Genomic DNA, 24226 nt, shown 5'->3' on the forward strand with positions numbered 1-24226 from the left:
ATAGTTGGAATCACTGAGTCCGACAGACCCCAGTTCCTCAGCACCTGGCTCTCAATAGCCATGCCGTTAAAGCCAGCGATGGTAAAGCAGGGTGAAAGATTGGACTTTGAGATAGGAGGTCCTCTCGCAGCAGCAGTCGCCAGGGAGCGTCTGCCACCAGATGCACCAGGTCATGCGTACCAGGGCCGCTGAGGCCAATCTGGGGCAACCAGGATTACTGGAATCCCCCTCGGCTTCCACTCTGCGAAACAGACGTGGCAACAGTTTCAGTGGAGAAAAGGCGTAGATCAGTTGGTACTGAGCCCACGGAGCCACCAGCACATCAGACGCATCTGCCCACGGATCTCTTGTCCTGGACACGAACCTCAGCACCTTCCGATTGAGACGGGAGACCAATAGATCCACATCTGTTGTGCCCCATGTCAGGCACAGCAGCTTGAATATCTCCAGATGCAATGCCCATTCTCCTGGATCCAGCATCTGACGACTCAGATAGTCCGCCTGCCAATTTTCCACCCCCCCGGGATGTAAATGGCTGACAGGGCCGGAACGTGTCGCTCTTCCCACCAAAGTATGTGAGCGACCTCCCGAGCAGCGGCTGGGCTTCTTGTTCCCCCTTGGTGATTTATGTATGCCACAGCTGTGGAGTTGTCGGACTGTATCCTGGTCGGACGTCCTTGAAGACACGTCGACCACGTGTGGAGGCACAGCCTGATCGCTCTCAATTCGAGCAGATTTATCGGCAACCTGGATTCGTCCATCCACCAGAGGCCCTGAGCCGACTGAATCCCCATCATTCCACCCCAGCCTGAGAGACTGGCGTCCGTAGTGATCACCGTCCATTTCAGAGGAAGGAACGATTTCCCAGACTGAATCACATGAGACCTCAACCACCAGATCAGAGAGTCCCTGACTGGCTGGCTCACCTGGACCCGTCAATCCAGGGACAACGGAGATTTGCCCCATTTCATCAAAATCTCCTTCTGCAGGACTCTGGTGTGGAACTGGGCATAAGGTACTGCCTCGAAGGAGGCTACCATGAGCCCCAGTACTTGCATGCAAAAGCGGAGCGACGACCACTTGTGGTACATCAGTAGTTTGACCGCAGATCTGAGAGTCTGCAATTTGTCCGAGGGGAGAAAGACCCTCGCTTCCCTGGAGTCCAATAGTAAACCAAGGTACTCCAGATGCTGGGTCGGTACAACCACAGACTTCTTTAGGTTCAACAGCCACCAAAATTCTCGCAGAGTCTGCATGGTGATCGCCATATCCTCCTCTAATTCTGAGGCGGAAGATGCTCTCAGGAGGAGATCGTCCAGTTAACCCAAAATCGTGACCCCCGCATTGTCGCAGCAACGCCAAAACTGGAGCCAGTACTTTGGTAAAGACTCGGGGGGGCTGATGCCAGGCCAAAGGGAAGAGCCACAAACTGGTAATGGGCTTCCCCGACTGCCAAACGCATACATTTTTGATGCAGAAGGCATATGGGTATGTGCAGGTACGCATCTTGGATGTCCAAAGACGCCAGGGAGTCCCCTTGATGTAGTGCAGCGACTACTGAGCGAACTGATTCCATTCTGAACCTCTGCACTTTTACAAAGTGACTGAGGGCTTTTAAGTCCAAGATTGGATGTTCCCCTTCCTTCTTGGAACCACAAACAGATTTGAGTAGAACCCCTGGAAGCGTTCCGATTCCAGAACTGGTACAATCCCCCCGATTCAGCAAGTCCCTTACTGCTCCTAGCAGGGCTACCCGGCGAACCGGGGACGCGGGTATGCTGGAGGGGAAGAGAGAAACTATCTTGTAGCCTGTGGAAATCAGGTCGCAGACCCATTGGTGGGAAAACCGGGAGGTCCACCGGGCTGCAAACTCCCGAAGGCGACCCCCCACCCGAGATGTGGGTGGGGGCAAACCTTCATGCAGTAGCACTTTTGTTCGCAGGCTTGTTAGGCTTGCGGTTCCAGGGGTGCTTCTGACCGTCCGTGGACTTCCTGTCAGGCTGGGAACGGTTTGTCGAAGCACCGGGCGGATGAAAAAGCCGATTGTGAGTGGAAAAAGAGGGCCCTTGCCTGCGGCGATGCTCCTTAGCCTTCCTGGCCTGTGGGAGTAGTGTACTCTTAACACCCGTGCCATTTTTAATAATGTCATGCAACGAAGCTCCAAAGAGCCGGTCGCCAAGGAAGGGAAGATCCGTCAGGGATTTTTTGGATGCCTGGTCAGCAGACAAGCATTTAAGCCAAATCAGGCGCCTCAGCACCGAAGCTGACACTGAAGCCCCGGATAACAGGGGGAGAGTATCCAGGGCCGCATCACAAACGTACTTAAGGATTGCACTAGTTGGTCTGCTAGTTCCACGCAGATATGGGAAGCGTTTTGCTCTCCCAATTCGCGGTGAAAACGTTTTGCCCACTCAGTGTCCGCGACACCAGTGCGGATGCCAGTACTGGTCGCAAGGCTGACCCCACAACCATAAACAAGGAACGAGCCACTGCCTCGGCCTTCCTGTCTGTGGGATCCTTGAATGCAGGAGTCCCCTCTACCGGGATCGTGGTTACTTTATTTAACCTGGATACTGGGGGGTCCACGACCGGAGGAGCCGACCATTTATTGAGAAGGCTTTCCTCAAAGGGGTAATACACTGCCATGTTTTTGGGAACCTCGGCGCAGGAAGGCCTCAGCTCTGCCCCCTCCCTCCTGTCAGTCATCTGGGACAAGCGACAGGTCCCAGATGACTGCACGGTCAATCACAGCGCGCGGTGCCGCTCACGCATGCGCAGTGGGTGCCCGGCTGTGCAGCCACAGCCGGGTGCCCAATTACAAGGCCGGCGCCGCTGAACGGAGGAGGAAAGACGAGCGGGGCTTCGACCCCCCCACCCCCCGCATCGCTTGACCCTGGGACAGGTAAGTGTCCGATTATTAAAAGTCAGCAGCTGCAGTATTTGTAGCTGCTGACTTATTTATTTATTTTTTAGAAAGGGAACTCCTCTTTAATAATCTCCATAGGTGATGTTTTAAACATTTTTACATGTTACCAGTTTAGAGTTACAGAGGAGGTCTTACAGTAAAATGATTGCTCTCGCTCCAACGATCGCGGCGATATCTCACATGTGTGGTTTGAACACCGTTTACATATATATAGGCACGGCTTGCATATGCGTTCGCTTCTGCTCGTGAGCCCAGAGGGATGGGGCGCTTTTATTTTTATTTTTTTTATTTAACCACTTCAGCCCCGGACCAATAAACACCTTAAGGACCAGAGGTCTTTTTCCAATTTCGCACTGCGCTGCTTTAACTGGTAATTGCGCGGTCATGCAATATTGCACCCAAACGAAATTTGCGTCCTTTTCTTCCCACAAATAGAGCTTTCTTTTGATGGCATTTGATTGCCTCTGCGATTTTTATTTTTTGCAATATAAAATGGAAAAAGAGCGAAAATTTTGAAAAAATAAAAATTAAAAATAAAAAAAAAGATATTTTCTTCTTTTTGTTATAAGAAAAATCGAATAAACTAAATTTTAGTCATACAAAAAAAAAATGTCAATAAGCGTATATTTTTTGGTTTGCGCAAAAGTTATAGCGTCTACAAACTAGAGTACATTTTCTGGAATTTACACAGCTTTTAATTTATGACTGCCTATCTCATTTCTTGAGGTGCTAAAATGGCAGGACAGTACAAACCCCGCCCCCAAATGACCCCATTTTGGAAAGTAGACATCCCAAGGAAATTGCTGATGGGTATGTTGAGCCCATTGAATATTTATTTTTTTTGTCCTAAGGGATTGAATAATGACAAAAAAAAAAAATTTTTACAAAAAGTTGTCACTAAATGATATATTGCTCACACATGCCATGGTTATATGTGGAATTGCACCCCAAAATAGATTCCGCTACTTCTCCCGAGTATAGGGATACCACATGTGTGGGACTTTTTGGGAGTCTATTCGCGCACGGCACCCCGAAAACCAATCACCACCTTCAGGATTTCTAAGGGTGCAAATTTTTGATTTCACTCCTCACTACCTATCACAGTTTCGAAGGCCATAAAATGACAAAATAGCACAAAACCCCCCAAAATGACCCAATTTTGGAAAGTAGACACCCCAAGCTATTTACTGAGAGGCATGTTGAGTCCATGGAATATTTTATATTTTGCCACAAGTTGCGGGAATATTACAAACTTTTTTTTTTTTTTGCACAAAGTTGTCACTAAATGATATATTGCTCACACATGCTATGGGCATATGTGAAATGACACCCCAAAATACATTCTGCTGCTTCTCCTGAGTACAGGGATACCACATGTGTGGGACTTTTTGGGAGCCTAGCCGCGTACGGGACCCCGAAATCCAAGCACCGCCTTCAGGATTTCTAAGGGCATAAATTTTTTATTTTACTCCTCACTACCTATCACAGTTTTGAAGGCCATAAAATGCCAAGATGGCACAAAACCCCCCCAAATGACCCCATTTTGGAAAGTAGACACCCCAAGCTATTTGCTGAGGGCCATGTTGAGACCATTGAATATTTATTTTTATTTTTTTGGTTCCAAGGGATTGAATAATGACAAAAAATAAAAATATTTATTTTTTTTACAAAAAGTTGTCACTAAATTATATATTACTCACACATGCCATGGTTATATGTGGAATTGCACCCCAAAATACATTCTGCTGCTTCTCCTGAGTACAAGGATACCACATGTGTGGGACTTTTTGGGAGCCTAGCTGCGTACGGGGCCCCAAAAACCAATCGCCACCTTCTGGATTTCTAAGGGCGCAAATTTTTGATTTCACTCCTCACTACCTATTACAGTTTCGAAGGCCATGAAATGCCAAAATAGCACAAAACCCCCCCAAATTACCCCATTTTGGAAAGTAGACACCCCAAGCTATTTGCTGAGAGTCATGTCTGAATGAAAAAAAAAAAAAAAAAAAAAAAAAAAGATTGATCGGTGGGTATGCCCACCATTAGAATACCTCCCTTCATCCACCCAGTTCTAATGATGGACATACATGCACCATTTATATATGCCGAAGCATGGGGGCATCCTCCCGCAAAAAAGTTATGCCGCGTACACACGGTCGAACTTTTCCACGGCAAGCATGCATTGGAATTTCGACCGTATGTACGCGGCATTAGGAGCAAAATCGCTCCTCCGCCCCTTATGCCCCCATGCTTCGGCATATATGCTCTTTTTTTTTTTTTTAACTGTAGTGGTGAAATCACCTCCTACAGTGTTGGAGTCGCGGCTTTATGTATCGGGGGAGAAAACACTGTTGCTGTCAAGATAAATAAATCCACGCTGCAACTGAATGGCGTACCTGCTAAGCAAATTATGGTTAACGTTAAAACAAAGTAACATTACAGTATAACAGTAAAACCTTACCATACCATACCTGCAAAGCAAATGCCAAAAAAAAAAAAAACTGTAAAAAATAAAACATTTTTTAACACAACCTGTGCCTAAAATATATATATGCCGAAGCATGGGGGCATCCTCCCGCAAAAAAGTTATGCCGCGTACATACGTTCAAACTTTTCCACGGGCAAGCCCTTCGTCGGAATTTTGACCGTATGTACGCGGCATTAGGAGCAAAATCGCTCCTCCACCCCTTATGCCCCCATGCTTCGGCATATATGCTCTTTTTTAACTGTAGTGGTGAAATCACCTCCTACAGCACTGGAGTCACGGCTTTATGTATTTTTGTTTTTTTTATTTTACTTTTTTTTTTTACAACTGTAACATTTCGGGTCTCTCAAAATGCGATGGCATCTTGGGAGACTCTGTGTTAGTGTGCCTAGCCTGTGAAATGCTGTACCCTATGCTAATACTTCACTAGTGTGTGGTAGCGTTCAAAACACTCACCAAGGCAAAGACCAGGATTGCCAGGACAGCGTGGACAACAACAACGGGTGTCGCACCTAAATCCGCACTTGGTACAGACACAACATCTTTTTTCGGGGGCTCGTGGGGTAGGGGTACTCGGGATGGCATAAGAATAATGCCTCTCATGCAGCCGGCTTACTGCATTTGGTTGGGAATGGTGAGGTGCAGAACCGTCTGCATACAGAAGCTCTGTGACAACCTCTCTTTGGAAGAAAAGAAAGGTTAAAGTCCCGCCTGAAGTTTTGTATAGCACAAAAGCATTCAGCAAAGCCAATTGAAATAAGTAAGCAGACACTTTTGTACCAGCGTCTGGCCTTACGGGAAGCTAGATACGGCGCCAACATCTGGTCATTGAGGTCCACCCCTCCCATATTTTTGTTATATTCGTGGACACAGAGGGGTTTCTCCACAATACCAGTCGCCGTAGAAATTTGGACCGTCGTGTCTGCATGAAGGGAGGCAAGAAAGAAAACATTCTTATTATCCTTCCACTTCATAGCGAGCAAATTATTACACCGATAGCAGGCTCTCTCCCCCAGCCTAAGACGGGAATCTACAAGCCGCTGGGGAAAGCCCCAGCGATTAGGTCGCACGGTGCCACATGCTCCAATCTGATTATCAAACAAGTGACTAAACAGTGGCACGCTGGTGTAATAATTGTCCACGTACAAGTGGTACCCCTTTCCGAATAAGGGTGACACCAAGTTCCACACTATCTTGCCAGCGCTTCCCATGTAGTCAGGGCAGTTCTCCGGCTCTACGTAACTATCTTTACCCTCAAACCATAAAGCTCCATGCATAGCCTGTGGCCCTGTCACAGCACTTATAGAGCTTGACCCCTATCTGGTACGCTTGTTGGGAATGTACTGTTTGAATGACAAGCGACCATGAAACTTAATCAGGGACTCAACGCAGACAACTTTTTGGGGAGTAAACAAGTCTGCAAAACGTTGGTTGAAGTTGTTTATGAGGGGCTGAATTTTGTAGAGCCGACCGTATTCAGGGTCTCCACGATGACGACAAAGTTCATTGTCACTGAAGTGCATGAACCGCAAGATCTGCTCGTACCGTTTCCTGGACATGGAGTTAGAGAACACGGGCATGTGGTCAGTCGGATGCGTGGACCAATAAGCCCGCAACGTCATGAATTTATGTGTGCCCATGTTGAGGGAAAGGCCCAGAAAGGTCTTAAATTCGGAAACCGTAACTGGTTTCCAATCTCTGGCAAGGGAAGGCAACTGGGGATTAGCGGCGATGGGTTGACCAGCATATAAATTGGTTTTGTCCACAATAGATCTATAGAGATCTTCCATGAAATACAGAGAATAAAAATCAAGTGGCGTAAAATCATCTGTATCCACCTGAATACTGGGTTGGGCAGTGAATGGGGGAAGTACTGGTGCTGCAGAAGTGGTGGGCACCCAATCAGGATAGGCGAATTCTGCAGGAAGGGCACTATGGGAATGACGGGCCTGTCTTAGTCTTCTTCTTGGTGGCAGCGGGACACTACTTGTGCTTGCCACCTCGCCAGCTTGAACTGCACTTATGGGACTCGCCACGTCACCACGTGATACTGCAGTGCTGGATGTACGTCCAGGGTGTACTAGGCCGCTGGTGCTTGCCAGTTCACCAAAAGGATGAGCGGCACTAGTACTGGCTCTATACTCCATACGAGGGACTTGCGGTTCCTGCACCTCAACAACATCAGAAGATCGGGGTCGGGTACGCCTGACGTTAGCAGGGACCTCTTCTTCGTCGTCAGAGCTATCTGACATGGAGGCGCTGTCCTCTACAGGTTCGTATTCTGAGCCTGAATCTGACAGATCAGTGTCTTCCTCTTCACTATCTGTCATGCTCAGAAACGTGTAGGCCTCTTCACTAGTGTACCTTCGCTTTGCCATTTTGGGCTCTAAATTTAGGGGTACACTAGTGAGACTCACAGGTAAAAAAGCACCTAGGCTGTCAGCGACTGTATCAAAACGCTACAAAAAAAAAAAAAAAAAAAAACTTAGCGATCGCAGGGATCAAGCCTGGCTCTGCGAACGCTGCAGTTATGTGTGTTGTGTTTTGTAAGTGACAGTGATCGATCGATACTGCCCTTGGGTGGGCTGGGCTGGGCGGAGGGGCAAAACGCAGGTGCTAGCAGGTATCTGGATTGATCCTGTTAACAATGCGTTTTTTTTAGAACCCTAAATTGCTGGGCACGCTAGTATAGATCTGATCAGATCAGATATTGATCTGTTTGGATACTATACCACTAAGGGAGGTGTATGCTTTGCGCGTGGGTGTTAGCGGTACTGGCACTAACCTAGCACTGCCTGGGGCGACGCAGACCCTTTCTGACCCTAAAACCAAATTGATATCACCCGCCGGGTGATCAGGGGGTTAAACCTTTATTAGGTAATAAATGGCGGGTGCCCTGATGCTATAAAAAGCGAACTACCTAACCAGCGTCACCCGTAACACTTATACGGTGATCATCGGTGAAAGGGTTAACTAAGGGCAATCAGGGGGTTAAAACCTTTATTGGGTATTTATATGGGGGTACCTGAAGCTTTATAAAAACCTGACGGGGAACCTAAATAACTAACTGGCTAACCAGCGTCACCAGTGACACTTATACAGCGATCGCTGCTGAAAGGGTTAACTCTAGGGGCAATCAAGGGGTTAAAACCTTTATTAGGTTATATATCGGGGTACCTAACGCTATAAAAACCTGGCGTTGAACCTAAAAAAAATAAAAAAAAAATAAAAAAAAAAAATAAAAACTAGCTTCCTAGCGGGACCAGTGACACTAATGCAGCGATCAGAAAAACGATCGCTTAGTGACACTGGTAAAAGGGTTAACTGGGAGGGCAACCAAGGGGTTAAACCTTTATTAGGGGGGGTAGGGGGCTACCCTGGACCTAAAAGGGGCCTAACACTAGCTGCCATGACACTTTTTACAGTCACAACTGACACTAAATGCAGTGATCAGTAAATAAATGAACACTGCAATTAGTGACACTGACTGGGGGGGGGGGGCGACTGGGGTGAAATGTGTGCCTATGTGTACCTATGCGTCAGTGGACTGTTGGTGCACTTACTTGTATGTCTTCACTCCGCGCTGTCCGGTCAAAAAGACTGACACGAGGAGTGTGACATCACTTCCTCCTCCTGTGTTTACATTTTACACAGGGGAGGAAGCTTCTCATTCGCCAGGAGCGATCGAGAGGGGATGGCCAGAAACCAACAGCCATCCCCTCATCACGGATCGCTCCTGCAGCGAACCGGACCACCGTATCCAGCGGGAGGGGGGTCCGATCGGACCCCCCACCCGCTGGAAGGCAGGCACGTACATGTACGTGCTTGTGCCTGTCGGTGCCATTGCGATGACGTACAATGGCAATACGGCGGTCCTTAAGTGGTTAATTAAACTTTTTATTTTTACACCTTTTTTTATTTAATTTTTTTTTCATCACTTTTATTCCTACTACAAGGGATGTTCACATTCCTTGTAATAGGAATAAAAGTGATAAAAAAAAAAAAATGAAATAAAAAAAAGGTGTAAAAAGAAGAAATAAGGACGACAGGTCCTCTTTATGAAGAGACACAAAATCTCTCCTTTACCTTTAAAGGTCAAAAGAAAAAAAAAAAAAAAAAAAAAGAAAAAAAAAAAAAGAAAAAATAAGTAACGTCAGACGTCGCTCCGGTCCTCCAAGGGCATAGAGGGGCACTTGACTTCCTGTCCAGCAAACAGCTGCATTGGATCTCTCCTGGGCGTTACACATGGGTCAAGTAAGCCCGGGAACAACTGGAAAGCGGTGGGTTTTCATTCAAAAAGTGATCCTGGACACAGAACCGGCCATAGTAAAAAAAAAAAAAAAAAAAAAAAAGGTACCGGGCGGCTAGCTAATTCCATAACACCGGTATTAAAATGTCAAAGTAATGATGTATTTTTACTATGGGCCAGTTATCAAGTGGAAAAAAAAAAAAAGTATATATATATGTGTATGTATGTATGTATAATATATATATATATATATATATATATATATATATATATATATATATATATATATATATATATATATATATATATATATATATATAGAGTGTTTTTATCGAAATATGTTTTTATAGAAATGTTTTGCCTATTCATTTCTATTTCAAACTGGGCTGCTTTAGAAGGCGATCTTTCCAACCATGAAAAAAGGTTCTGCATCTATTGGGGACAAATTCCTTTACCTGCAGACAAACCGATCAGCAGCATCAACATCCATCCCGAGAAAGCATCACTAACACTGTGCAAGAGTGCCCATGTGGATTCTTTACTCTTGCTAAGGATCTGTGGAAGAAAGTGTTACAGGTCATCACTGGTCTAGGAATTACATTAGAATTGTATATACTGTATAGAAAATGACCGATGTTTTTTCGGTGCCGATATGCAATACCGATATTTTGGCCACCTCCCAAACAGATATTCTGTACATTGTAAAAAAAATAAATAAAAAAATGTGCACATTTCATTTTTTTTTATCATCACTGTTATTGCTGTCACAAGGAATGTAAACATCTATTAAGAGTATAGGGGCTCTTTATGGAGGGATCTAGGGTCTAAAAAGACCCCAAAAACTCTCCTCTGCACTTGAAAGTATTAAAAATGTCAAGATCTTCATTTTTGAATACTTTCAAAAAAAATTAACCGCTTCAGCCCCAGAAGATTTGGCTGCTGAATGACCGGGCCATTTTTTTGCAATACTGCACTGCATCACTTTAACTGGCAATTGCACGGTCATTGCCCCCAAACAAAATTGACATCCTTTTTTCCCCCCCAACAAATAGAGCTTTCTTTTGGTGGCATTTGATCATCTCAGCGGTTTTTATTTTTTTGCGCTATAAAAAAAAAAAAAAAAAAAAAAAAAAAAAACAAACACACACACACACACACACTATTTTCTACTTTTTGCTATAAAATATCACCAAGGAAAATAAATAAAGCACAATAAGCGTATATTGATTGGTTTGCACAAAAGTTATAGCATCTACAAAATCATTTATATAGATGTATTTATAGCATTTTGATTATAATTATTATTATTTTTTTTACTAGTAATGGCGGCGATCTGCAATATTTTTTTATTTTTTTTTAATCGGGACTGCGACATTATGGCGGACAAAACGGAAACTTTTGATACATTTTTGGGACCAGTCCTTTATACAGCGATCAGTGCTATAAAAATGTACCGATTACTGTAAAAAATGTCACTGGCAGGGAAGGGGTTAACACTAGGGGCCGATTAGGGTTAAATGTGTTCCCTGTGTGTGTTCTAACTGTAGGTGGAGGGGACTGACCTTGAGGGGATGATAGATTGTGGTTACTAGCTATTAGGAGTGACAGAACAGGAATTTGTGTGTTTATACACACACACACACACACACACACACACACACACACACACACGGCCCTGTTCTGCCTTCGGCCACGAGCATTGGCACCCCCGCAGTGCAGCGGACGCGTGCGCACCTGCTAACCAATATAAAACTACGCCGGCTCGCGGGATCGTACCGACCTGCCATAGTAAAATGACGGCGGCTGGTAGGCGAGCAGTTACATGGCGCCTTTAAGATGGCAATAATTCGGGAAGTGATGTCATGACGTTGCTTCCGGGTTACTGGATCTGACCGAACAAAGGCGCGATACTTCAAACATAGTGAATATTGGCCACCGATAATCGGTCCATCCCTAATACTGTATACACACACGCACACACATCTATCTTACCTCTCTGTGTCGATCTCGGTCTCTAGACTTCTCCCGTACCCAATCAATTGTATTAAAGTCCTCGTACGTTCCCACGCCAGGCACCTCCAGAAAATCAGTCATCGCCTTGTGTGAGCCGTGGACTCCATTCCCATTATAGGATGGAAAGCCTGCGGACAGACAACGGTCATTACAGAAAGAAAACATTGCTAACTTTGGGGTCCGACTCCTGGTACCGGAGCACTCAGAATCTGGTGCAGCTACACATGGCAACCAATCAACTTCAGCTTTGGCAAATAAAACCTGGAAGCCGATTGGTTTCAATGCAGAATGGCACCAGATATTGCACCCTCCAGTTTCTAGTAAAACATCCCTCCCCCACCCCCAGTAAGGCCAAATGTTTTTAGAAACCTAACCATCACACATACAATATGGCCAAAGTATAACAACCTCCCATTAACCACTTGATCGGAAGATTTATCCCCCTTACTGACCAGGCTATTTTTTTTTTTTTTTTTTTTTTTGCGACACGGCACTGTGTTATTTTAAACTGACAATTGCGTGGTTGTGCGACGCTGCACCCAAATAAAATTGATGTCCTTTTTTTCCCCACAAATAGAGATTTCTTTTGGTGGTATTTGATCACCTCTGCGGTTTTTATTCTTTTTTTTTTTTTTTTTTTTTTTTTTTTTTTATAGCGCAAAGAAGGATAGATTGTTTTTCAAAAAAAATTTATAAAAAAAATAAACATTTCTGCTATAAAACATATCCCAAAAAAAAAAAAAAAATGAAAAAAATAAAATTAAAATAAAAAAAAAAAGACAGTTTCGGCCAATATGTAATCTGCTACATATTTTTGGTTAAAAAAAAAAATCCCAATAAGTGTATATTGATTGGTTTGCATAAAAGTTATAGAGTCTCTGTAAAACTACGAGATAGATTTATTTTACTAGTAATAGTGGTGATCAGCAACTTATAGCGGGAGTGCGATAATGGGGCAGACATTCGGACACTAGCTGACACTTTAGACACTTTTTATGGAGCAACGAAACCAATACAATTATCAGTGCTAAAAAATATGCACCGTCTCTGTACTAATAACACTGGGAAGGGGGTTAAACATGCGGGAGCGATCAAAGACAAGTATGGGGGTTTGGGGGTTTTGCTACATTATACTTACCTAGGTGAAGGCAGCATCGGTCCCATGCTGCATTTGACATCCCCCCACCTCTACACTGAGAACCGAGCGATCAAACCCCGCCGATAGCTCCGTTCTCTCATCTCCTCGAGCAGAGAGCTGCTGACTGTCAATCAGAGCCTCTCCTCTGCTCCTCAACGCTCACTGGAGCGCTGAGATGTGGAGGGGGAGGGGAGCGGCCCTCTCAGTGGCTCGCTGAGACGACAATCAGTCCAGGCACCTGGCGGATCCAGACTTTGACGCAGTGCTGGGACCGATATCCGTGATGTCAGTGGAGAGCCAACTTCAGAGCGCTCTCTGCTGAAAACGGGTCACAGGAGTGCAAAACGAATTGTGACCTGTAGCAGAAACCCAGCCAAGCGAGCTCAGGCTGGACTTCTCCAAATGTGTGCCTAGCCAGTGTTTTACTACAGCGTAGGAGGTGCTTTTTCTAGGGAAAGACCTGAATCCATGTTCCGTGCTTTGCAGAGACACAGGATCAATACCTTCCCTCCTGTCATATCCACAATCTGCCTTGTTTACATAAGCAGATTACCGTTCTGAGTCTCTGCAGAACGATCGACAGAGTCCGCGGGACCCACTGATCTGCTCCCAATGTGCATAATCACAGATTATAGAAAGTCACTGGTGACGCACGTTCAAACCCACTACCCAGACGTTCGGGAATCACATATTATATACACACCACGACCTGAGTATTGTCACTGACCATGTCCATCCCTTTATGACTACAGTGTCCCCATCCTCTGATGGCTCCTTCCAGCAGGATAATGCACCATGTCACAAAGCTCCAATCATCTCACCACTGGACAATGAGGTCACTGTCCTCCAATGGCCTCCACACTCACCACATCTCATCCAATAGAGGACCACTGGGAAGTGATGGAACGGATCATTATCTATGCAGCACCAGAAAAACCACTCCCCCACCCGGCGTTTAATAATAAAAAAAAAAAGAAAAAAAAAAAGAAAAAAAAAAAATGTGTTTTGTTCTAATCCCCTGTGCTCCCTTGGTGAAGGGAAAATCATGTATATGGTCAAATCTCATACACCGTCCGCTCTCGTATAGACGGTCTGCTCCCATACGCACGGTCTGCTCCCATACGCACGGTCTGCTCCCATACGCACGGTCTGCTCCCATACGCACGGTCTGCTCCCATACGCACGGTCTGCTCCCATACGCACGGTCTGCTCCCATACGCACGGTCTGCTCCCATACGCACGGTCTGCTCCCATACGCACGGTCTGCTCTCATACGCACGGTCTGCTCTCATACGCACGGTCTGCTCTCATATGGTCAGATCTCGTGTACACCGTCCGCTCCCATATACACGGTCAGATCTCGTATACACGGTCCGCTCCTGTATACATGGTCATATCTCGTATACATGTTCCGCTCTCATATACACGTCTGCTCTTGTAAATGGTCAGATCTCGTATACACGGTTCACTCCCGTATACACGGTCAGATCTCAAATACGCGGTCCGCTCCTGTATACATGGTCAGATCTCGTATACGCGGCCCCACGGCCCGCTTTCGTATACATGGTCCGCTCTCGTATACACGGTCAGATCTCATATACACGGTCCTCTCAGGTACATGGCCCGATCTCGTACACGGTCAGCTCTCGTACACACCGTCAGATCTTGTATACACGGTCTGCTCTCATACATGGTCCACTCTCAGGTACATGGTCAGATCTCGTATACATGGTCCGCTCCTGTATACATGGTTAGATCTCTAAGCTCACCGGTAACATCTGCAGCCGCCCCCAGCATTTCTCCATACTGTCCAGTCTTCATCCTGCAGCGTCACATCCATAACCTCCCGTCCGACTAAAGGTTAAATCTCAGTCCCCTCCCCCTCCTCCACTTCATTAATCATTCATCCCTTGCCATTCACTTAAGCACAAACAAATGTCTTCAAAGTGTTCTAAAGCCCAACTCCGGGCAAAAAGCCAAATCCACAAATAAAATACGTATATCATCCATTTTGCCTGCCTAAAATAGATTTGGATCTTGTCCAGCCAGTCCTGAAAGTTACACAGCTCCGTCTGGCAGCACGGGATACCTGGTTTTCTCTGCTACAGTTCAGTAACATTCACAGGTCTTGTCCCTCCCCCCAGCCTGTGATTGCATAGTGAAGAGAGATGCAGCGGACTGATGAGGAGTTCCTCTCTCTGTCACTTGGCTCTCTTCTCCCGTTAGCATGTTCCTAGTTAGAACTAAATCACACCCTCATTGGTTTCTTGCGCTGCTTCTCCCTCCACCAGACTGTGCTCTGTTGTACAGAAACCGCAAGAGGCTGCTAAGGCAAAATTCAGGTGCTTACACTGCTTGCATTTATGTTTTAGGCCCCACTCACACTGGCGTACCGATCTGTATTGTTCGTGCAAAGGGCTGGCTTCAGTCACCCAGGATGCACTGGTGTTCCGGGCAAGGGCCAACAGGCAAGCCTGTTTAAGTCAAAGGCAGGCCACCAGATGCGCTACCAGAATACGCAGCTGGCGGCCCGCCACTGACGTCAACAGGCAGCCTGCACAACCCGTGCCCAGAACGCTCGTGCCTTCTGATTGGCTAAAGACAGCCATTTGTGCAGGCTTACAGATCGGTATGAACATGTGAATGAGGCTTTAAAGTACAAGTTCCCTTTTACAAAAAATATAAACACCAGACCCACCCCTCCCGCGGCGATTCTGAGCTGTCAAGGCAAGCTGCTCCAACCATTCAGCTGCTCTTTCCTCTCTGTCCAAAATGGACCGGATAGATTCTAATAGGTCAGCATCGTCACATGGATGAGAAAGGGGGGCAGGCGGGACTTTTAAAGTACCAAAAGAAAAACAAATTGAAAAAAAAAAAAAAAAAAAAAAAATCTAAAAATTTTAAACAATTCTTTAAACTCACAGTAAACATTTACGAGAACCACATATAATTTCTTAGAAAATATACAACCACTTCTTACTCTACATGTTTCACTCACGAGAGCTTCTTCAGGAGTTTTTTTTGAGAAGCGTTGCACGAAGTTTTATATACTATAAAAAGAAAACAACAATTTTAAATGGATATGCTTAACCACTTAACAACCGGCCCATAGCCGAATGATGGCTACAGGGCGGTTGCTTAACTCTGGGAGGCCGTCATATGACGTCCTCCCAGAACTCTGCTCTCGCGCGTCCCCTGGGACACGCACTCGAGAGCATCCGTGACCGCCGGGTCCTGCGCATCATGGTCGCGATGAGCAGCCATTTACCAAGTGTTCGCTCCATCAAATGACGGAGCGATCACTTGTAAACAAACCGGCGTCATGTTACGATGCCAGTTCCTCCCTCCCCTCTCTGTACCGATCGGTACAGTGAAGGTGTGAAATCGGTGTCAGCAGCGCTGTGGGCTGGATCTGCAGTGCCCACAGCACTGCTCACCGACAGTTAACCCCGTAATGCCCTGCCAATACTCTGCCATAAATTGCCATACCCAGCCACTCGATGATACCCTGCAATACTCGGCTGTACTTGGCCTCTGTATGGAGCAGGCTGTAGAAGTCTCATACGTGGTATCGCTGTACTCGTAGGAGAATCTATTTTGGGGTGTCATTTTTGGTATGTCCATGCTATGTGTTAGAAATATTGTATAAATGGACAACTTTGTGTTAAAAAACAAACAAAAAAAATAAATAAATAAATTTAAAAAAAGCATTTTAACCACTTCCCGCCGGCCGTCATATGACATCCTTGACTTTGTGCGGGGATATCTGAATGATGCCTGTAGCCAGGTATCGTTTAGATATCAGCTTATTCAGCCGGCGATTCCCTACATCATAAGAACAATCATAGCGGCTGTTACGCTGCTTGATCGTTCTTACAGGTGGCGAGAGGGGACGCCACCCTCCGGTGCTTCTACCGACTCGCCTATACGATCAAAGCCAGAATCATTTTTGGGGTTTGTTTTTTTAATTCAAATTAAAATAAAGTAAAAAAGGAACAAAAAAAAAATAAATTTTTTTTTTAAAGCGCTCCTGTCCCCATGTGCTCGCATGCAGAAGCGAATGCATACGCAAGTCCTGCCAACATATGAAAACGGTGTTCAAACCACACATGTGAGGTATCACTGCGAACATTAAAGCGAGAGCAATCATTTTGGCCCTAGACCTCCTCTGTTACTCAAAACATGTAACCGGTAAACAAATTTAAAGCGTCGCCTATGGGGATTTATAAGTAGCGACGTTTGGCGCCATTCCACGAGCGTGTGCAATTTTGAAGGGTAACATATTAGGTATCCATTTACTCTGCTTAACTTCATCTTTCACATTATGCAAAAACATTGGGCTAACTTTACTGGTTTAGTTTTTTTTTTTTTTTTTTAAGCACAAAACTTTTTTTTTTTTTTAACGCGTATTAAAAATTGCTGCGCAAATACCATTCGAGATAAAAACTTTTAACGACCACCATTGTATTCTCTAGGGTCTTTGCTAAAAAAAAAAAAAAAAAAAAAAGGTTTTGGGGCTCTTTGTAATTTTCTAGCAAATAAATGATAATTTTTACATGTAGGAGAGAAAATGTCAGAATTGGCTTGGGTGCTCCAGAACGCCTGATGGTGCTCCCTGCATGTTGGGCCTCCGTATGTGGCCACGCTGTGTAAAAGTCTCACACGTGGTATCGCCGTACTCGGGAGTAATAGCAGAATGTGTTGTAATTTGTGGCATGCATATGCGGTGTATGAGAAATAACCTAATATGACAATTTTGTGAAAAAAAAAACTTGATTTTGCTAAGAATTGTGGGGAAAAAAAATGACAACTTCAAAAAACTCATCATGCCTCTTACTAAATACATTGGAATGTCTTCTTTCCAAAAAGGGGTCATTTGGGGGGGGGGGGGGGGTATTTGTACTTTTCTGGCATGTTAGGGTCTCAAGAAATTAGATTTAGATTTATTTAGAATTAGAATTTTCAGATATTGGCACCATAGGTTGTGGACTCTATAACTTTCACAAAGACCAAATATCCACCAATTTGTAGTTATTTTTACCAAAGATATGTAGTGGTATACATTAAATTTTTTATTTTATTTATTTTTTTTACAGAATTTTCTGTCTTTTTTTCCTTTTATAAAAAATAAATAAAAACAGCGGTGATTAAATACCACCAAAAGAAAGCTCTATTTGTGTGAATAAAAGGACAAAAATTTCATATGGGTACAGTGTTGCATGACTGAGTAATTGTCATTCAAAATGTGAGAGCACCGAAAGCTGAAAATTGGTCTGGTTAAGGGTGCCCAGTGGTCAAGTGGTTAAACTTGCCATGAATAAAGTCACATCACCATCCTCACATGGATGGCACGGACCAAATCAGGATTCGTCTGGTCATGACAGCTCAGGATCCCAGGGGAGGCAAGTACCCAGTAAGGAACCCAGGGAGAGGGTCCGGTGTTAGGTCACGTATATTAAAAAAAAAAAAAAAAAAAAAAAAAGGTAAACTTACACTTTAATGAACACAGAGCTGATTTAACTTCAGTCCCGGAAGGAATTTCCCCCTTCCCCCGGACCATTTTTCTGGCCAAAGACCAGAGCACTTTCTGTGATTCAGCGCTGCGTCAATTTAACTGACAATTGCACGGTTGTGCGACGTGGCTCCCAAACAAAATTGATGTCCTTTTTTCCCCACAAATAGAGCTTTCTTTTGGTGGTATTTGATCACCCCTGCGGTTTTTATTTTTTGCGTTCTCCAGTCACAGGGAGCAGAGATCAGTGACAGTGTCACTAGGCAGAACGGGGAGATGCTTGTTTACATTAATATCTCCCCATTCTTCCTCTCCGTGAGGCGATCGAGTCTGCGGGACAGGCGATCTGACTCACGGAGGTCCTGACCAGCGTGCACGTGATGACATGGCAGCAAATTTAAAAAGGGACGTACCTGTACGCCCATTTGCCTGTCCGTGCTACTCTGCCGACGTATATCGGCGTGTGGTTAATGGCCAGGCCATTTTTTGCAAAACAGCACTGTGTCGCTTTAACTGACAATTGCGTGGGCGTGCAATGCTGTACCCAAATAAAATGTATGTTGCCCCCCCCCCCCCCCACAAATTGATTTAACTTTGGTGGCATTTGATCACCTCTGCGTTTTTAATTTTTTGCACTATATACAAAAAAAAATAAAAAAAAAAGCGACAATAAAACATTTTAACCACTTAACAACCGGCCCATAGCCAATTAACGGCACCAGGGCAGTTTAACTCTTAGAGGCCGTTAATGAAGTGCACTCGAGAGCATCCGTGACCACCGGGTCCCGTGGACCCGGCACATCACGGATAACAGCCGCTCATCGCGACCGTTTACCACGTGATCTCCCCGCTAAATGACGGAGCGATCACTTGTAAACAAACCCGGTTCCTCCCTCCCCTCTCTGTACCGATCGGTACAGCGGAGGGGGAAGAGATTGGTGTCAGCAGCTCTGTGGGCTGCATCTGCAGTGCCCACATTGCTGCTCACCGAAAATTAACCCCTCAATTCCCTGCCCATACTCTGCCTTTTTTTTTTTTTATTATTTCAGGCTTCCCAGTCTAGAGGTGAGATGTGGGCTCTTATTGACTCCATATCTCACTGTAAAAGAGGACATGTCATGCCAAAAAAAATTATTTTTTGGGGAAAAAAAAAAAAAAAAAAAAAAAGTCAAATTAAAATAAAATGAACAATAAAAATAAATAAATAAAATTAAAGCGCCCCTGTGCCCATGAGTTCGCATGCAGAAGCGAACGCATACGCAAGTCCCGCCCACATATGAAAACGGTGTTCAAACCACACATGTGAGGTATCGCTGCGAATGTTAGAGCGAGAGCAATAATTTTGGCCCTAGACCTCCTCTGTAACTCAAAACATGTAACCAGTAAAAAAATTTAAAGCGTCGCCTATGGGGATTTTTAAGTAGCAATGTTTTGGCGCCATTCCACGAGCGTGTACAATATTGAAGGGTGACATGTTAGGCATTTACTCGGCGCAACTTCCTCTTTCACATTATACAAAAACATTGTGCTAACTTTACCATTTTGTTTTTTAAGCACAAAACTGTTTTTTTTTTTGTTTTGTGTGTTCTAACTGTATGGCGGACGGTGCGATTGGGGGAAACGCACAATTCCTGCATAGCAGAAAGACCGGATCGGTGTGATCTCCCTGTCAGAACGGCGATCTGCCTTGTTTACACAGACAGATCCCCGTCCTGTCACTGCATGGAACATGCTCGCGGGTGGCAGGCAGACATCTAGAAGATGCGAGCGCTGACAAGGGACAGGGACCACTCAAGGAAAGGTACGGTTTTTGGTTTTGTTTCCTTTGTTTTTTAGCTTTGCTTTAACCGCTTCCCGACCAGCCGCCATCATTATACTGTGGCAAGGTGGCTCGTTCCCCGCAAATCGCTGTACGTTGATGCGGGAACTTGCTTTTGTGGGCGCTCCCATTGGCTCGCGATCTGCTAAAAAACAAAGGAAACAAAAATAAATACATTTAAAAAAAAACGTACCTTTCCTTGAACGGTCCCTGTCCCTTGTCAGCACTCGCATCTTCTGTTGGGTGCCGGTCTTTGGCCATCTTTGTTAGCCAGCACGATAACATCACTCCTGTGCAGGAGTCAGATACCCAGGGACTGTGACGGCGATGTAAACCGAGCTAAAGATGGGCAGGTAGGTGCATTTTATTGCAAGAGAGACGCTGCCTGCTCGCCGTTTTTGACAGGGGGACTTTACTTCTGCTTTGTGTATTTTATATTCACCTGGAGTTCAGCTTTTCTTATCCTTTCCATACTTTGCTTTACCCAAGTCATGATAAAGGAGAAAAAGGTCTGCGGAAACTAGAACTGTAATCTGATAGAACTGCCCTGTGCCGGTTTCCTTTATATTGTACAACCTGAGCCATTGCTTCTCTGTACTGACCAATCCTCAATTAGCCAACAGATTTAAAGTGACAGTAAAACGCACAGTTTTTTTTTTTTGTTGTTTTTCTTTTGCAACCGTCACCATCAGACAAATTCTGCCATTTCTCACATACAGTATATGTAAAAAATAAAAATAAATCTGCATTTGCTGTGGATGATCAGTGCCGTTCATTCTGCACTCCTGTGACCCGTTTTTAGCAGACAGCGGGCTGTCACCACAGAGCCGGTCCAGACTCGGGTAAAATTGCAAGAATTGAGAACTGAAAACCAAAGACCAATGTGGAATAAGTGAACTTCTATAGGGGTGGAGAAGGTGCTGTACTGACCCAGTCGGTGGTGGGGCAATGGTGTGGGTAGATTGGAAGAGTTCTATTCCGATGCTTTTTTGCCCCCACTACACCGGAAGAAGGTGGTGATCCCCTTTCTTTTTGGGAGGGGGCTGGGCTGCTGCCTTTGGGTGCGAGAAATGTGGTGTCACAGGAACTATTCCTTAAACAGTGCAAGCAAAAAAAAACTAATATTAATTCCCAGTGAATTAAAAAAAAAAAAAACAACTATTAGTGACATTAAAAAAGAAAAATTAGATAAAAAAGTGCAAGTAGAGTCCAGTGGTAATGAATTAGATGATCTCCTCATTCAAATATAAACGTGATCTTTGTAGAAATGTCATACAATGGTGAACAAATGTCCTTGGAGGGGGCCCAACGTCCTTGGAGGGGGTCAAACTTCCTTGGAGAGGTTACTGCATGTACCATTATGCTGCATACGCACGATCGGATTTTCCGACAACAAATGTTTGATGTGAGCTTGTTGGTGGAAAGTCCGACTGTGTGTATGCTCCATCGAACATTTGTTGCCAGACTTTCCGCCAACAAATGTTGGCTAGCAGGTTCTCAAATTTTCCGCTCATCAGACTTTCCGATCGTGTATACACAAGTTCATCAGACAAAAGTCCACACATGCTCGGAATCAAGTACGAGCCGGAAGCTCTCGGTCTTGTAAAACTAGCATTGGTAATGGAGATAACATGTACGTCACTACGTTCCTAATTGTTGGCCAACATTTGTGTGACCGTGTGTATGCAAGACAAGTTGGAGCCAACATCCTTCGATCAAAAATCCATGGTTTTGTTGTCGGAAAGTCCAATCGTGTGTACGTTCGTATGTTCGTGTGTAGAGTTAAAAAAAAAAAATAAGGAAGGGAGCGCCCAATATCCAATAAAATGGAAGTTGAAATGTAAAATTTCAGGTTGTTTTTTCAAAAGTAGCACCAAATGGTCAAGCCAACGCGTTACAGGGGAAAAGACTCCCTTCCTCAGGGCAGCTGCTGCTATTTGCTATCGGCTTGATGCTGTCGCTGTAAACACAGCGTATCCAGATCTCTCCAAATTTGGAGTCACGGACACACTCGATTGGGATCTTTTCCTGTTTCACCACCACCAAATAGCAGCAGCCCTGAGGAGGGGGGGGGGGGTAGTCTTTTCCCCCTGAAACGTGATGACTTGACCATTTTTTGCTACTTTTAATAAACAACCTCAGATTTACTTCTCGAATTGCATATTGGGCGTTCCCTCAATTTTTTTTTTGCCTCTAGTGGAAGTGAAGACTTAAAACTTTAAGGAGAAGTGGGGCAGGAGGGCAGCACTCTGGAGTGAATGGAGGACTCTGATGTGACAAAGGGAACCCTCGTTTGACTGGGGGTGCCTTGGCGTTTTGCATACTTTTAAAGGGTGCCCTGAATAAATAAAAAGCTGAGAAATGCTGTGTTACGTTACACAAGAAACGAAAGGTTTATTACTACTTTAAGGCTGCTAAATCTGCCAGAGATAAGAGACCCGGCACTGTTGTAGCACGCTGACCTGATGTGAATATGTTATTTATTAACAAGTCCTGTTTATCAGTGAATACAAAGCACTTGAGGTGCTGAAGGACGATTTCTGACTGAAGGATTCATTCACAGCAATCCTGTAATTTCCTAATGTAGAATAAAAGACACAGGTTTGCTGTAAATCTGAACTCCAGGTATGATCTCTATTGGTTACATTGTTACAGCCTGGCACAGTGCAAGTCTGTATATCTCATACCCGAGGAGCTGCTGGGGAAGCGGACAATCACTGTAGTAGTCAGTGATGGCCTCAATCTTCCAGGTCCTGTGCCAAGCTGCTTCCCCTCTACACACCAACCACATGGGGTCAATCGATCAGCGGGGAGACATCACGATCTACACCTCGTCCAATCAGAAAACGTCTTTTTAGCCTCCAGGTTGATCTAGACCAGGGGTATCAAACTGGTGGCCCCTCCAGTGGTTGTGGAACTACAAGTCCCATCATACCTCTGCCTGTGGGAGTCATGCTTGTAACGGTCAGCCTTGCAATGCCTCATGGGACTTTCACAACAGCTGGAGGGCCACCGGTTTGAGACCCTTTATCTAGACCTTCTCAACCAGGGTGCTGTCTGGGTTCCTCTGGAGGGCCATGAGCACAGGACCCAGTCTGCCATGGATCGCCATCATGAGTTGCCATGGTGCGGGCAGGCATGCTGCCAGCATCATAACAACCAATGATGCTCTAGGGCAGTAGTTATCAACTTATGAGCCAAAGGAGGGCCTAAAATGTGCCCCTAGAGATCACCAAAGGGCGATACGTTAAATATACTGTATATAACTCTTGAGTACGGACAAAAACTGCAGAACTAATAGACAAAAATGAGGGTCAGAGAGTGAGGACAGGATACATTGTTGGCTGGGGAGATGCTGCAGAAGACAATATGGAACTGGGACCAGGTTACATAAGGCTAGTAGAGATCAATGCTTTGACTCTAATCAATGTTTCCACTAGAGACTGCTGAGGTCTGAGGGCAATGCATCACATACCAAAGGGTCACAAGTGGCAACCTTGTGCCGCATGTTTGGGGACCAGGGCTCTAGGGCCAAGGTGTAATTAGTTGCCATCATTATGGTGTATGGCTCACCTGCACCAGTTACAAAGCATGACTCCAGGGCAGGCAGCATTCAGTAGTAGAAGAAGGAAGTCTGCCAGCGCCAGACCCCCAGCACCTCCCACCGTCTAGAGGCACAACTGGAACCAAAGCATGGGGCTCAGAAAGGGAACGTGTGATTGAGGAGCCCAGTGATGGGGGTCTGTGATTGGACTGGACTCAAATAGGGGGCCTCTGATGTATAAGGGTGACTGATGTGATGGGAGGCATCTCATGTATAGGGGGCCTCTGGTGTGATGGAAGGAACCCCTGATGTTAATTTCATCAAGGTGGTTCTGTGCATTGTCCCAGGCTCTGAATTCCAGTGGATCCAGATTTTGCATACTTTTAAATGGGTGCCACAACTAAAACAGGTTGGAAAATGCTGCTCTAGAATAAGCAGAGATCAGGGCACATTATGGGGCACACAGCAGAGCACTATACATGGGATCAGGCCATATTATGGGGCATACAGCAGAGCACTTTACATGGGATAGGGTCTCAT

At 45.1% G+C, this 24226-nt stretch overlaps 1 protein-coding gene across 12 annotated transcripts in view; it reads right to left on the minus strand.

Moving 5' to 3' along the window:
• Window positions 1-24226, minus strand: part of CLCN5 (chloride voltage-gated channel 5) — a 138385-nt gene that overhangs the window by 84055 nt on the left and 30104 nt on the right. For 10 of the 12 annotated variants that reach the window (XM_077465150.1, XM_077465148.1, XM_077465139.1 and 7 more), the window contains 2 exons: window positions 11653-11801; window positions 10116-10215 (listed from right to left, as the gene is read on the minus strand). In XM_077465150.1, the coding sequence (XP_077321276.1) occupies window positions 10116-10215; window positions 11653-11754 (202 nt within the window). In that variant the 5' untranslated portion in view covers window positions 11755-11801. Of the gene's footprint in view, window positions 1-10115; window positions 10216-11652; window positions 11802-14580; window positions 14675-24226 lie in introns of those variants that run through there. The other 2 variants (XM_077465149.1, XM_077465152.1) reach the window with 2 other exon arrangements.

The sequence above is a fragment of the Lithobates pipiens genome, unplaced genomic scaffold (assembly GCF_037356315.1).
Source record: "Lithobates pipiens isolate NorthernLeopardFrog02 unplaced genomic scaffold, aLitPip1_a1.2 Scaffold_1, whole genome shotgun sequence".
Taxonomy (NCBI): Eukaryota; Metazoa; Chordata; class Amphibia; order Anura; family Ranidae; genus Lithobates; species Lithobates pipiens.